Raw genomic sequence first — 15,423 nt, forward strand, 5'->3', positions numbered from 1 at the left:
TGTCCTTAAATTATTTTCTGCAAAATGGTTAAGAACATAGAAGGTCTGAATAGAGGTCTTCTCTGTGCCTGAAGATTTCTTCAGATGCCTGTATAGTCAAGATGTATCACAGAATGCAATAAGAGGTAATTATCCCTTATCATATCACTAAAAGAGTATTATTGGCCAGGTAATTCAACTATCTAATTTTTCATTAATATGGCATCAAAACCCCTGCCCCCTTTTCCCACAAAATATCAAACACCAGTTTTGAGGTACTATGCTGGCTTTTCTCCACAATCATTTATGCTCTATATATCATGTAAGAAATAAGTTGTTTTGTTTGTTTGCTTTGTGTATAGTTAGTACTGTGAAAAAACCCAGGAACATTCCATATCTGAGACATATTCCAACTCTTTTTATTTTATTTTGAGACATATCTCATTGCCCAGGCTGATCTCAAACTTGCAATCCACTTGCTTCAGCCTCCAAAGGAGCTGGGATTTCAGGCATGCACCATGGTATCTAGCTAAGAAATAAGTTTGTGTTTGTTTCTGCAGTGCTGGGAATCTAACCAGGGTCTCTAGAATACTAAGCAAGTGTTCTTCCACTGATCTACAACCCTGGACCCAAGAAATAAGTCTTTGTGAAGGCTAGCTATTGTAAAAAGGATTGTCTCAGATTTTGTCCCTGCTATATTCTTTCATCTAAACATAGTGCTTAATCTTTGTTTGAAAATAAAAACAAACACAACAACAACAACAACAATCAGAACTAATATTTCTGACTGGTATTCAGCTTTCATCCTTCCAGGCTGACGATGGAAACTATTCAGTTTTGATTGCTTAAACCCTAGATAAAACAAATACTTTCTATGACTCTTAACTGAAAGAATTAAATTACATATTAAACGTATGACCATTGAGAATAGAATACAAGCCAGGTGCAGTGGTGCACACCTGTAATCCCAGCTACTTAGGATGTTGAGGGAGAAGAATTGAAAGTTCAAGGCCAGCCTCAACAATTTATTGTGGAGGAATATATTGAGACCCTGTCTCAAAATTAAAATATTAAAATGCTAGGGGATTCAGCTAAATGCTAGAGTGCCTCTGGACTCAATCAACAGTACCTTAAAAAAATTAAAAGAAGAATATAAGAATACATTCTATTCAGACTCCAACCAACCTAGAAAAACATTTCCTTGATGAGTTAAGAAGAAAATAAATAGCCAGGTACAATGGCACACACCTATAATCCCTTGAGAGACTGAGGTGGGAGGATGGCTAGCTTGAGGCTAGCCTGGGAAATATACTGAGATAGTGAGACCTAGGGTCTAATTTAGGTCTCTAAGAATGTTTTTTCTTAGCTGTGTTACATGTAGTGATGCTAGAGCCCCAAGAATCAGAAACAGAAGGAATTTGTATACCTGGCTTTCTATCTGGATCCCAGGAAGGTGGTATGACTCATAGAAATTTACACATTCCCAGAAAAGAGTTAAGAAAGAAATAGCTACCAGTGACTGAATAGGTAACTAGACTTGAACCAGCCACATGCAATAATGGTATAACTCAGTGTCCTATACCAAATAGCTAAAAAGTGTTTCTAATCAGGTTGAGAGTAGGAGCTAGAAGACACAAACAGGCCTAACAGTTGGAAAAACTAGAATGGAATACTGAGCAACCACTCCACTAAAGAGACTGAAATTGAAGTTTTTTTTTTGTTGTTGTTGTTGTTGTTGTTGTTTTCAGACTAGCTTTATTTCTCATCATCACATTCCCTCAGGTTGTCATTTATTGAGGTTCTGCCCTTCTCAAGGTACCACCCATGACAAGTGCATATGAACTTGCTCAAATAAGTGAGACCTAAGAAAAAAGCACTCTGAAAAACACATTAAGACTATCTTATTTTTAAAAGACATCATCTCTTATGCCAAATGGATTTTCCAGATATTAAGAACCATTCAATATAGGAAAATAATATAGGAAAATAAATTTCAAGCATCACAAAAGGAGAGTTATTTATTTATTGTTTTTGTTTTTGTTTTTGTTTTTTAGTAGTGATAGTGGTATGTAGGAGTGGTAGATGTAAGGAAGCACTTCCTGACTTTGAACTTTATCATGGTTGTTTATGGGATACAGATTATTGGTCTGGCTTAGACATTTCATGCATACATTGATACATTTTTTTCCCCTAGCCAGAAAAAATTACGCTTCTTTTCTACATAGAAGAATTCAATAATCTCAATGTTGACTCCAATTATAAAATATAAGTTATAATTATTATTTTGTTTTGTTTATTATTTATTATTATTATTTATTTGTAGTACTGGGGATCAAACCCAGGACCTCATGCATGCTAGGCAAGAAAGCATTCTACCACTGAGCTATTCCTGCAGCTTGCAGATATACATTATTTTAAAAGGAAAATCCAACCAATGAAGTGGAGGTGTAAGGACATTGAATAATGAATTTCACCGTGCAAAATGTGCATGAACCAGGAATATATATATTGGTCCTAATTAATATTGAAATTGTATACATTTAAGTGTACTGCAGAAAATATTTCCCAAGTCCTATACAACTCTTATAAACATACAGTAATGTTTGGCTTAAACAGCCATCAATTATTATCCAATGATTTTACTTTTTAAAGGTAAGTAACAATATTAAAGCTATTGCTTACATGAGAATCTTCTATCACAACCATTCTGAGATATCATTTTTTTCAAGATTAGTGAAAACAGAAGTATATTGTATGTGTCACCTTGAACAAAAAAATCTTTCCATTTAAGAAAGATATACATAACTTTTAAATCTTTAAATGTGATTTCATAAAAGTAATTATTTTCATTTTTAAAATATTGAATATAAACTATATGTTACCAAAACACTTACATTGCAAAATAGGAACCAGCAACTATGGTGATATTGATTTTCAAAAACATATTACCTTTTAAAAAACTATGGCATTTCATTATTTCAAAAATTTTAAATACCCAGCTTTATACTAAATATTAATTATTAACAAAGTATATTCTTTTCTAAATTTATAGACACTGATTTATTAGGCTTAAAATATTCATGAAACTGCATAAATGCAAATAATTCTTCACATATCCACAGAGAAAGATATTACTTAATAGACATAAAAATAAAAACAAATCAGCATCATGTTTCTTAAAGAAATGACCATTCACATTAATCATGTTTATATATAATATTTATTTAATAAGATATTTCGTGTTTATTTTTTTTTATTTTGATGTTATTGAAACATGAAAATGTATGCATTAAAAATAAAATTTATATTTTTATTATAAATAAACATTGGAAAGAAAACATTCTATTTCAATTCAGATAATAATAAAAATGTGGACTGATATATAATATGCATGTATGAATGATAAAATCCATTTATGGTTTATTATATATATATATATATATATATATATATATATATATATATTTATCAATGTGTACTTAGTAAAAATGATCAAAATACAAAAATGTGTAAGTCCACCTACCTTAAGAACATCTCCTTGTGCTAAATGAAATGTTCTGGCTGAAATATTGATCCCCTTTCCTGCTTGAACCTGAATACTATAAATGCATTCATGGTTGTTTTCATAGTTGAGTGGATAATTTGGAGAGAGCAAAATTCCTTCATTATTTGTTGCAGATGCACCACATTCAGCTGCAGGTAAAACAGAATATTGAAGTACAGTTAAATAGAATGCATTATTATTTTTAAATAATTTCATGTGTAGAAGTGCAAATGCATTGTATTTTACCTAGAACCTAACATAAAAATAATGCACATGTGGATATATGCTGTAGATGATTTATTCCCTTCTCAAATATTATTTAAGAAGAAGACACTACTACTCATGGAAAGAACACGTGTCTACAAATGGAAATCTAAAATAAATTTTACAAATATGATTTTCCCTTGGATGAAAGGATAGCATGGCAAAGGATACAAGTAATAGATTTTCAGAGTGTCTTTGAGTTTGCAGATTTCTGAGGAATACATTTAAATTTATAATTTAATTCTTCTAAATTAGAAAATAGTAGAGAGAGTAATTTGTTTTAAAACAACTCTAATTTTATCTTTTTATTTTTATCTTTAAATGTTTCTGATCATATGTTCTCCCAATACTCAGCATTCCCCTGATCCAAGAACTTCAAAGACAAAAAGGAAAATATTAAATTATCTTTGAAAACTAATAGAAATATTTAAAATCCACTAATAAATAGTTATTTTAAAAATTGAACATTTTTGAAAAATGTCACTTTTCAATTTAAAAGGCAGACTAGATTAAGGCATTATAACAAATTGTACAGTACTACTAACCTTCTAGCACAAGTACCTGTAGAATTCACTGTGCAAAATTTGAGGAAATATCTCACTACTTAGGGAGAAATGAGAATTTCTCAAAAAATTTAATTCAAATTTAATTTTAATTTAGTATGACTTAAAGAACTTGTAGCAATATTACAAAATATGATCAGAAATTCAGCTTATTCAGTTTTCTATCTTACCTAATTACTTTCTTCATTACTAAACCATGGTGCAAGAAGATTCATATTTTCAAAGGTTTAGCCAAAATGAAAGGAATGCAAGCCATTATTTTCCAAGTAAGATGAAAAAATAATGATTTAGGTGAATGTTTATAGAATGTAGACAAGAAGGTAAAGAATAATGAATTGTATTACCTGTTAAATAATTAAACATTAACAAAATAAGACCAAAGGAAGAAAGAATAACGAGGAAATGAAAATGACCAAGAACAAGCAGTCAGTATAATATCAACACTGTGTGAAATAATAACAAAAATGAATGCTGTGAAACTAGTAGCCAACGAATCACATGAGGAAATATCACCCAATATTTCTCCACATTCTTTTTAAACTAAAAGAAAGAAAAAGAAAAAGAACTCACAGACTTCCAATATTGATTTAAATTATTTTTATTTAATATTACTTAAACATGTTAAAACATAAAAAAAGGATAAGCCTTTATGCTTTCAGTGGTATACAGTCATAATACCATACATGTTTACATATCCAGGAACACAAAGGCAAAAACAATAAAATTAAAAACGACATAAATTTAATGTGGCAGAAGATTTTATTTCCCTGGAATTAAATCACCCTTGGAAATATATTTCAGGAACCAGCTGCCAGAGTATATGCTTTTGGAGTCTGTTACCTGTTTAATTACACTACTATATAACAACTCAATTCTACCTTGACTCTGCCTTTCTGAACTACTGAGAAACTTTTCTATATACAGTACTACATGATGCCATGAATCCTTCACTTAGTCGGAAAGAATCATTTTAAATCTGTCTCATTTTTGCCACTAGATCATTAAAATCTAGATATGCTTACAGAGACATGAAGAAAATGTATCCAGATCATATAGATGATACATAACACACATTTTTATTATATTATTTATAAAATTTCACATTATTTTATAGAATCATGAAGTTTTGAAAATATTTTCTTGGATGCAAAATATAGATACATTGAGAGCTCAGGTTTAAAAAGTTTAGGGACTTTGGTTCAAAGTTAAGCTCTAGTTATTCCTAGCTGTTTGACTTGGCAAATTATTTCTTCTAAGCCTCAATATTTTTATTATTGCAATAGAAATAGTAATACCTTCTTCACAGGGATTGTGTGTGTGTGTTTGTGAGTTTGTGTGCATGTGTGTGTGTGTGTATGTGTTGGTAATATAAATAGATAATGCATATTGAACATTTAATGTCATGCTGACATATAATAAGAACTTAATAAATTAAAGTTATTATTATAAATATTTTAAGTATAAATATTAGTGGATGCATCCTGTCACATGTACTAGAAAAATTAAAAATGAAAAAAAATTGGTTGGGATATTTATCCTGTCCCCAATGTAAAGAAATCATCCCAGGTATAGAAATACATTAATCTATAAAAAGCCAAAGGACTCTTCCTATTTCTAGAGAATAATCTATGATGTTATAATTGATTTAGAAGCTTTGGTAAATTGATCAAAACATAGTTCCTAACATAGAAACAAACATAGAATGAATTAGACATAACTTTCTTGTGTGCATATATGAATACACGGCCAGTGAAACTTATCATGTACAACAACAAAAATGTGATCCTAATTAGAATAAGTTATACTCCATGTATGTGTAATATGTAAAAATACATTACTGTCATGTATATCTAAAAAGAATTTTAAAAAACAAGGAAAAGAAAACAAAATAAAATGATTAAGTTACTTCAATTGCCCTTCAAAAATATAGTGCTTATTTATTGTTAAATTCTCAAAATGTGAATTAGTAAGAGCCTTCTGCCAGAAATGTCACTGGGCTTAGGCTGTGTAATTTAATGTATATTTGCCTTTTTACATTAAAATTAACATGTTTTGCTGTATTTTAATATTTCTGACAGTTTAAATGTCCCCAAAATAATTTTGGACTTGGTGAAATAAAATCAGGTCTTCAAATAAAATGGAAGGATTAAGGAGATATTTAGATTAAGTTAGTATCTCTCATTTAATTGTGATTGACTTTCTAAATTATAGGGCACAGTGCAAAATGAAATGTACTGCCCTTTTTCAAAAAGTTATTAACAATTTCAAGAGATTATTCAATCAAGCATGGGGACCTTGTTAGCATGGAGCCATGTGAAACTTCATGGGTTTCACTTTCCTGAAGTTTTAACTCTTCATTTATTTCTCATGACAACCCTTCAAGGTAAAATTTATTTTTTTCCAATTTTATAGATAAAGGCACCAAAGTGAGCTTTCTTGCTAACACTGAAGAAAGTGTTTATCAGAGCTGGGATTTATGTGTCATTTGTCATGGTGTTAAAGGGTGAAGATATCATTTCTTTTTCAGATCAAAATACTTTCTTTTAGTGTGAAAGGATGTACTACAAGTAATTATTTCAGACAATAGGTGTAACTTGAGACTATTCCTGGCAACCTGGTACATAAGGTCACTTTTTTTCTTTTTACTTTATCTGCTGCCTACACTACTAGACCACATTTTATTAAAAATAATAAAAACTATATATGTGGGCTGGGTTGTGTCCTGGGGATCAGAATGCATCTATGCTACATATAATTTCCAAATATATACTTTATTGCATATAAGTTTTAAATGTTCAGGGATATTATCTTCTATCAAGGGAAAATATTCAAGCAACAATTAAAAATCTTCATTAATGTTCTGTATATAACTACTGGAAAGTATGCATATTTATTTTTCAGTAAGTGCTTTAATAAAATAGTATTTTGTAATAATAATAGGTTAAGGAGAAACATATAACCAAAATATCAGATTCCCTGATTTAGTTGCTTCATAAACAGTTTATTTTAATAGAAACTTATCTTTGATTTAATCTTAGAATTTGATATATACCAAAATCTGGTTTCTATTACTCAATGTCAACTAATATTTGCCACATGCAAGCTCTCTTTCAGTACTCTTGCTACTTAAGTCTTGCTTGCTACCTGGCTTTGAACAACGTTTAATACTGAAACTAACAAACTTTGCACCATTTGACTATATACCCAAGATAAAAAACCCAGTAGGCTTCTACCTTTTCTATATAGTAAGGTGACAATGACATCCACTCGCAATCTGATTTTCCTTTTTCTGCTTTAAATGTACTTATTAGCAAGTCAAAGTCTAGAGAATGCCATACAAGATCTTTCACAATGTGACCCCAGTCAGCCCTCACACTTTTGAGTATTTTAATATGCTGTTTTCTATGTGAACACCACTTCTGATCCAAATGGATAAAGAATAAAATAATGGCCCCAATAAAGAAAAAACTTGCTGGTGGGACTGCAAATTGGTGCAGCCAATATGGAAAGCAGTATGGAGATTCCTTGGAAAACTGGGAATGGAACCACCATTTGACCCAGCTATCCCTCTCCTGGGTCTATACCCAAAGGACTTAAAAACAGCAGGAACACAGCCACATTCAATGTTTATGTAGCACAATTCACAATGGCTAAACTGTGGAACCAACTAGATGCACTTCAGTAGAGGAATGGTTAAAAAAAAAATGAGGCGTATATACATAATGGAATATTACTCAGCAATAAAAGAGAATAAAATCATGACATTTGCAGGTAAATGGATGGAGCTGCAGAATATCATGCTAAGTGAAGTTAGCGCCCCAAAAGACAAATGCCAAATGTTTTCTCTGATATAAGGTGACTGACTCATAGTGGGGTAGGGAGGGAGAGCATAGATGGAGTAGATGAACTCTAGATAGGGCAGAGGGGTGGGAGGAGAAGAGAGAGGGCAGGAGGTTAGCAATGATGGTGGAATGTGATGGACATCATTATCCAAAGTACATGTATAAAGACATGAATTGATGTGAACATACTTTATATACAGAATACATTACAATTCTTATTACACATATAGAAATTGTTCTCTATATGTGTAATAAGAATTGTAATGTATTCTGCTGTCATGTATTTTAAAAATTAAATCAATTTAAAAAATGGCTTGAAATGGAATTATACTGTCATGATTCTTTCCAGCATCAGGTAGCTGGAATGGTGGATGAAATAAATAAAACAATGCCACATTGAAGTATCAGGAATAATTCTTAAAAATAATGGTTATAAGTGGATGTTCATGAATGTTTATCAAGAATATCAAAACTTAAGCATTTCCAATGACTATTACATGATTAGCACAGCAAGTTTTCACAGTACATACTTAGAAATGAAAAATAAGTATCAGCAAATTGTCATTGAATATTTTAAGAAATGTTAAAAGTAAGATGAGGAAGTAACAGCAGAACATCTAACTCCACTAGAAGAGAAGAATGATTAGTTGATCCTAAGAACATAAACAATGTGAAAAACAAGAGTTTAAGTAAAAGGAGTTCTAGAAATTCAAGTGGAAAATGTGAGTACAAAAAATTATCTGCCTTCACTAGGCACAGTGGTGTATACCGTAATTTGGGAGGCTGAGGTGAGAGGATCACTTAAGCTTGATGAGAGCCTGGGTAACAGCAAAACTACATCTTAAATAAATTTTTTTTAAAAATTTAGGAATAAAAGAGAAAATAATATGTTACCTTCCAGCCATAGTTACATTTATAGACAGTGCTTATCTATCACCTGATTGTTAAAAATTTGTGATTCACTAAATCCTGCTAATATCAAGGTCTCCAGGCAGGAGTTTTGAGGAATAGTTTATACCACATATGTATGTGAAGGGATATTTTATAATAAAAATAAAGCTATGAGATCATTCTAATATAAAAAATTTATTTCCTTAATAGGATACCAGGACTGAGATGTTTTCCTATGATATTTGAAGTGGCTAGATGCATATAATAGAATGCTCTGATTTGGGGCTGGGTTTGTAGCTCAGCGGCAGACTGCTTGCTTCAAATGTGTAAGGTGCTGGGTTCAATCCTCAGCACCACATAAAAATAAATAAATAAAATCAAGGTATTGTACCCATCTACAACTAAAAATTTTTTAAAAAGAATGCTCTTATTTGGAAAAGGAATTGAATGATTTAATAAATAATTACCATATCCTTATTGCATATTGGGCATGGAAACCTTCACAAGACTAACTTTCTAGTGGAAGAGGCAGATTCTTACCAGACACTCATCAAATAAGAATATAGTATATAGAAACATGTAACTAAGAATTCTGACCTGTTCTGAGTGGTCAGAAAAGACTCTCAGAAAGACTCAAAGTTAAAAATGAATGTTGATGAGAGAAAGTGATTTGAGGGAAACAACATTCCAAGCAGAGGGAACAGGTCTAAAAACATCTGGGTGGAGGAGAGAGTTGGCCTTGGCAGTTCTGGGAACTTAAAGTCCTACTATGGGAGAAGCCTTATTTGTGCAACTTTGAGCTAGTGATAGTTCTCTCAGAATGAGAAACCATTTAGGTCAGTTCTATGGAAAATGGATTATAGTCTTGGTTTATCACAGGTGGAAAAACCATAAATTATTGTTGTGGTTCAGGGAAGAGATGATAAGAAGTTGAATTACAGCAATGGAGGAAGAGGAGATTGAAAGTAAAATTTGTAGAACTTGAAGACTATCAAATGTTGGGTCATGAAAGAAAGGGACGTGTAGAGAAGACATGAGGAAGAAAGGGTATGAGTAAATGCTGATGAAATTATTGTACAGGATCGATTTAGTATGTCTGTTGTACATCAGGAAAAGAAGTGTGCTAAGAAGCTAGACATATTTGTATCTGTGAGATTGACATGACACAGATAAAAAGTTTATCCAGAGAACACATGTGGATTGAGAATAAGAGGACAAAAAAAAGGCTGAGAATAAGGCCTTATTTAATAGTATTTCTTCTATTCCACAATTCATACATACTTTTCTAGACTCTGTGAAAGCCCAATAAATTCTAACTCAATCACAAGGACTTAGGGAGACTGGGATACTAAAAGAGAGATTAGTTATTCTTAGAATAAAAGTGTGAGAAACAGTACCTGTAGAAAGTAAGAAAAAATATACTTCTCTTATCTAATACAATTTAATAACTCTATATACAATATGGACTTTATGATAAACCACTAGCAATAACTAATAATGTTTCAGTGCTTCCTATATGAATTTGATGTACACTTCATGTGCACTTCTCAGTGAAGTAAGTTTATATATCTTTCTTTTTCTTTTCTTTTTTCTTTTCTTTCTTTCTTTTTTTTTGGGGGGGGGGTACTGGGTATTGAAATCAGGGACACTTTACCACTAAGGTACATTCAAGATCTTTATTTTTCATTTTGAAACAGTCTTGATAAATTGCCAAAGCAGGACTCAAACTTGTAATATTCCTGCCTCAGCCTCCCAAGTTGCTGGGATTACAGGAGTGCACCACGGCACCTGGCAAACCATTTCTAAAGAGGAATTTGAAGATGGGATTGAATTAATAAGCTACCCAGGGTCACAAAAGAGGTGAACTTCAAACATAGGCATGTATGCCTCAAGACCCTGAAATTTAATTCCTGTCTCCATATTTCCACTCATATGATACAATACAGTGAAACTAAAGGACTTTACTTTCACCAGGAAGATAGAAACTCTCATAAATCACTATGCTATAAAACAAAAGGCATAAAAGAAGAGCAGACAGGATTCATAGGTTTAAAGAGGGAGAAAATGCTTCTTTTAGTTGGAGAATGTTTCATCAAGAGGTAGCAGATTGTTTGCACTTTGAAAATAAATGATAGAATTATGACAGCCTGAGAAGGAGGGAGGACTTAGGGGGAGAAAGAAGACAAATTTGTTTAAGAAAATTAATTTTCATTAATTGATATTGAAGAAGAAGGGAAAGGCAGCAATAAATTAGTCTAGTAGGTATTTTAATGAAGTGTCCCATCCAACTTTATAACAGAACTGGAATATTTTCTCTGCAATGACTTGATTAAATCATTTAAATTAAACTTGATCTTAAACCATAGATAAGAGAGATGTTCAAAATGTGTTTCCTATTTATAGATTAAAATACAAAGAGAGAAGTTTATAATAAACATATAAAAAGATTGTTAGCTAACCCATAGCCAAGATCATGCAACAAATAAACAAACAACATCATGCAACAAATAAATAATACAAGAGGCTAACTTCTCTCTTGTTCCACCTAGAATCCTAGCATCCTGAGGTGTCTGATTGATTGGAAGAAGCTGAATGAACTGAAGAAGCTGAGAGCAGGAAAGAGCATATGGAATCTACTAACTCCTCCCTGACCCTGTCAGAGAGACTGCTCACAAACTACATGAGTTTACTTGCCTGTAGAGCTCAAGATAATCCAAACAGTAACTCAGAAAGTATGGTGCTTAAATCACACTGCAGACCAAATGGACTTAACAGACATATACAGAACATTCTATTCAACAAAGACAGAATATACATTATTTTCAAGTGCACATGGAACATTCTCCAGGATAAATAACATTATTCCACAAAAAAAGTCTTAACAACTTAGGAAGATTAAAATCTTATCAGGACATTTTATGACTGCAACAATATGAAATTTTGTTTTTATAACAGGAAGGAATTTCATTACAGGAAACTGATAAATTCACAAACATGTGGACATTAAACAACATATCATGAGCAACCAATGGGTCAAAGGAAAAATGGTGGGATAACTTCATATCCTGGCTATTGTGAATATTGTTAAAAACAGAAATGGAGAAATTTTTTCAACTTACTGATTTCATGTCCTTTGGATATATATACAGGAGCAGGATTCCTGGATCGTATGGTGGTTCTATTTTCAGGAACCTCCATATTGTTTTCCAGAGTGACTCTAATTTATAGTCCCACCAGCAGTGTGTGTTACCTTTCTCTACATCTTTACCAATATTTATCTTTTGATTTTTTTCAAATTTTTTTTTGGTTGTAGATGAACACAATAATTTCATTTCATTTATTTATTTTTATGTGGTGCTGAAGATTCAACCGAGTGCTTCACATGTGCTAGGCATGCACCCCACCCCTGAGCAACAAACCCAACCCCTCTTTTGACTTTTTGATAATAGCTTTTTTTTTTTTTTGAGATGGGGTCTTGTTATATTGACCAGGTTAGTCTTCAACCCCTGTGCTCAAATGATCCTCCCATCTCAGCCTGTTGAATAGCTGAGATTATAATTGTATGTCACTGCAAGAGGCTTTTCAATGACTTATGGAAATGCTTCCACAATTCCATGGTCATATTAATTAAAATTGCCATGTCCATTTTAACAGAGTGAGTTTTATAATATTTAAATTATATCTCAATAAAGTTGTTTTATAAAATAGCTAGCTGAACAAAATCAACAAACCTTAGGCCCTGAGGATTTTATTCCCAAGTAAATAAAAACAGAGATGTAAAAGGAGACAGCACAACTTTTGCCACAGAAATACAAAGCATTATTAGGTGTTCATTATTATGAACACCTATACATCAACAATAAGAAATAGATAAATTGTTGAATATACATCACCATTAAGATTAAACCATGAAGAAATAAAAAAAAAAAGCTGGGTTCAGTGGTGCACGTCTGTAATCCCAGCAGCTTGGGAGGCTGAGGCAGGAGGACCATGAGTTCAAAGCCAGCCTCAGCAAAAACAAGTTGCCAAGCAACTCAGTGAGACCCTGTCTCTAAATAAAATAAAAAAATAGGGCTAGGAATGTGGCTCAGTGGTGGAGTGCCCCTGAGTTTAATCCCCAGTACCATAAAAGAAAAGAAAGAAATAGACAAGCCAGTCCTGGTGGTGCTTGCCTGTATTCCCAGGGGCTGGCAGGCTGAGGCAGGAGGATCATGAGTTCAAAGGCAGCCTCAGCAAAAGCAAGGCGATAAGCAACTCAGCGAGACCCTGTCTCTAAAATAAAATACAAACTAGGGTTGGGGATGTAGCTCAGTAAATGAGGGTCCCCCACAGTGTCCCCAGTATTCCCCTCCCCCATACAAATAAAGAATAAAAAGTTCTTAAATTAGTAATAAATTTTTCCAACAAAGTAATGTGCAGGACTAGAGTCTTTACTTCTGAATTCTATCAAACATTTAAAGAAGAACTAACACTAATTTTTCTCAAACTATTTCAAAAACTTGAAAGGGAGCATATTCTTCCAAACCCATCTTGTAGGATGCTACAAGACCAGCATTACACTGATACCAAAACCAGACGAGGATCAACAAAAAAGAAAGCCACAGATCAATACCTTGATGAATATAAATGCAAAAATTCTCAACAAAATACTAACAAACCGAATCCACCATCACATAAAGAATATGACACATTATGATCAAGTGGGATTTATCCCAAGGATGCAAAGATAGTTCAACATATGTAAATCCATAAATGTGATATATTATATCAATAGGAAGAGGGACTCAAGACATATGATCATCTCAGGAGACATGGAGAAAGCATTCAATAGAATTCACTTCCCTTTATGATAAAAACTCTTTAACACATATCATAAAGGAACAAAGCCAAGAAAAATTAAGGGCATTCATCTAGGACAAACCCATAGCCAACATCATGCTGAATGGGGAAAAGTTGAAAGCATTTTCTCTAAAATTAAAACAAGAAAAGAATGTTTACAATCACCACTCTTACTCAACATAGTAATGGAAGTCCTAGCCAGAGCAATTATTCAAGAAAAATATATAAAGGCTATGTAAGTTAAAAAGGATGAATTTAAACTCTCCCTGGTTGAAGATGATATAATCTTAAAAGACTCCACCAAAAAAAAAAAAAAAAAAAAAACCAGTTAGAACTTATTCAGTAAAGATACAAGATCAACACACAAAAATCAGTGGTATTTCTATACACTACTAATGAACTACCTGAAAACGAAATAAATAAAGCAATGCCATTTACAATAGCTATGGAAAATAAATTATCTAGAAAAAAATTAACCAAGGCAGTGAAAACACTGAAGAGGAAAAAAAAAACTGAAAAGGACATATCAATAACAGAAAAATATCCCATGTTCCATAGTTTCAATACAATCTTTATAAAAATACTAGTAACATTCTTCACAGAAATAGAAAACACACTAAAAATTCATATGAAACAAACTTTGAATAACCAAATCAATTCTCAGAAAAAAGAACAAAGCTAGAAAGATCTCAATTCTTAACCTCAAAGCATACTAGAAAGTATTGTAACCACATAATAGCTGGCATAAAAACAGACACTTAAACCAATAGAACAAAATAAAAGACAAAGAAATAAATCCACATATATAAAGCCATGTGGTTTGGACAAACACACCAAAACTAACTTTGAATGAAGGACTATCTTTTCAATAAATGATGCAGAAAAACTGATGTTCACGTGCAAAAGAATGAAACTAGGTTTTTATCTCTCATCATATATAAAAGTCAACTCAAATTGGAAGAAACACTTACATATATGACTTAACACTATGAAGCTACTAGAATAAAACATAGGGAAAATGCTTTAGGACATCAATCTTGGCAAAGATATTCTTAAAAATACAACCTCCAATTTGTTATATATGACAACAGAATGTATTACAATTCATATTATGCATATAGAGCACAAATTTTCATATCTCTGGTTGAACACAAAGTAGAGTCACATCCTTCATGTCTTCATACATGTAATGATGATCATCACATTCCACCATCTTTCCTACTCCTATGCCCCAGCCTTCCCCTTATTCCCCTTTTCTCCTTCGCCTATCTAGAATTCATTTAATCTTCCCCCCACTCCGTAGCATATTATGAATCAGCATTCTTAAATCAGAGAAATCATTTGGTGTTTCGTTTATTGGGATTGGCTAAGTTCACTTAGCATTATATTCTCCAGCTCCATCCATTTATCTGCAAATGCCATGTTTGTATTCTCTTTTAATGCTGAATAATATTCCATTGTGTATATATGCTACATTTTCTTTATCCATTCATCTACTGAA

The 15,423-nt window shown here is 32.2% G+C and overlaps 1 protein-coding gene across 7 annotated transcripts in view; it reads right to left on the reverse strand.

Annotated features, from left to right (window-relative positions):
• The window catches only part of Csmd3 (CUB and Sushi multiple domains 3), a 1,151,628-nt gene that overhangs the window by 315,315 nt on the left and 820,890 nt on the right, over positions 1-15,423 (reverse strand). For all 7 annotated transcript variants that reach the window (XM_046464911.2, XM_058585685.1, XM_058585684.1 and 4 more), the window contains one exon: positions 3,503-3,672. In XM_046464911.2, the coding sequence (XP_046320867.1) occupies positions 3,503-3,672 (170 nt within the window). The remainder of the gene's footprint in view (positions 1-3,502; positions 3,673-15,423) is intronic.

This window comes from Marmota monax, unplaced genomic scaffold, assembly GCF_021218885.2.
Source record: "Marmota monax isolate L192 unplaced genomic scaffold, Marmota_monax_Labrador192_F-V1.1 WCK01_AAM20220418_F8-fsc00003, whole genome shotgun sequence".
In the NCBI taxonomy this organism is placed as follows: Eukaryota; Metazoa; Chordata; class Mammalia; order Rodentia; family Sciuridae; genus Marmota; species Marmota monax.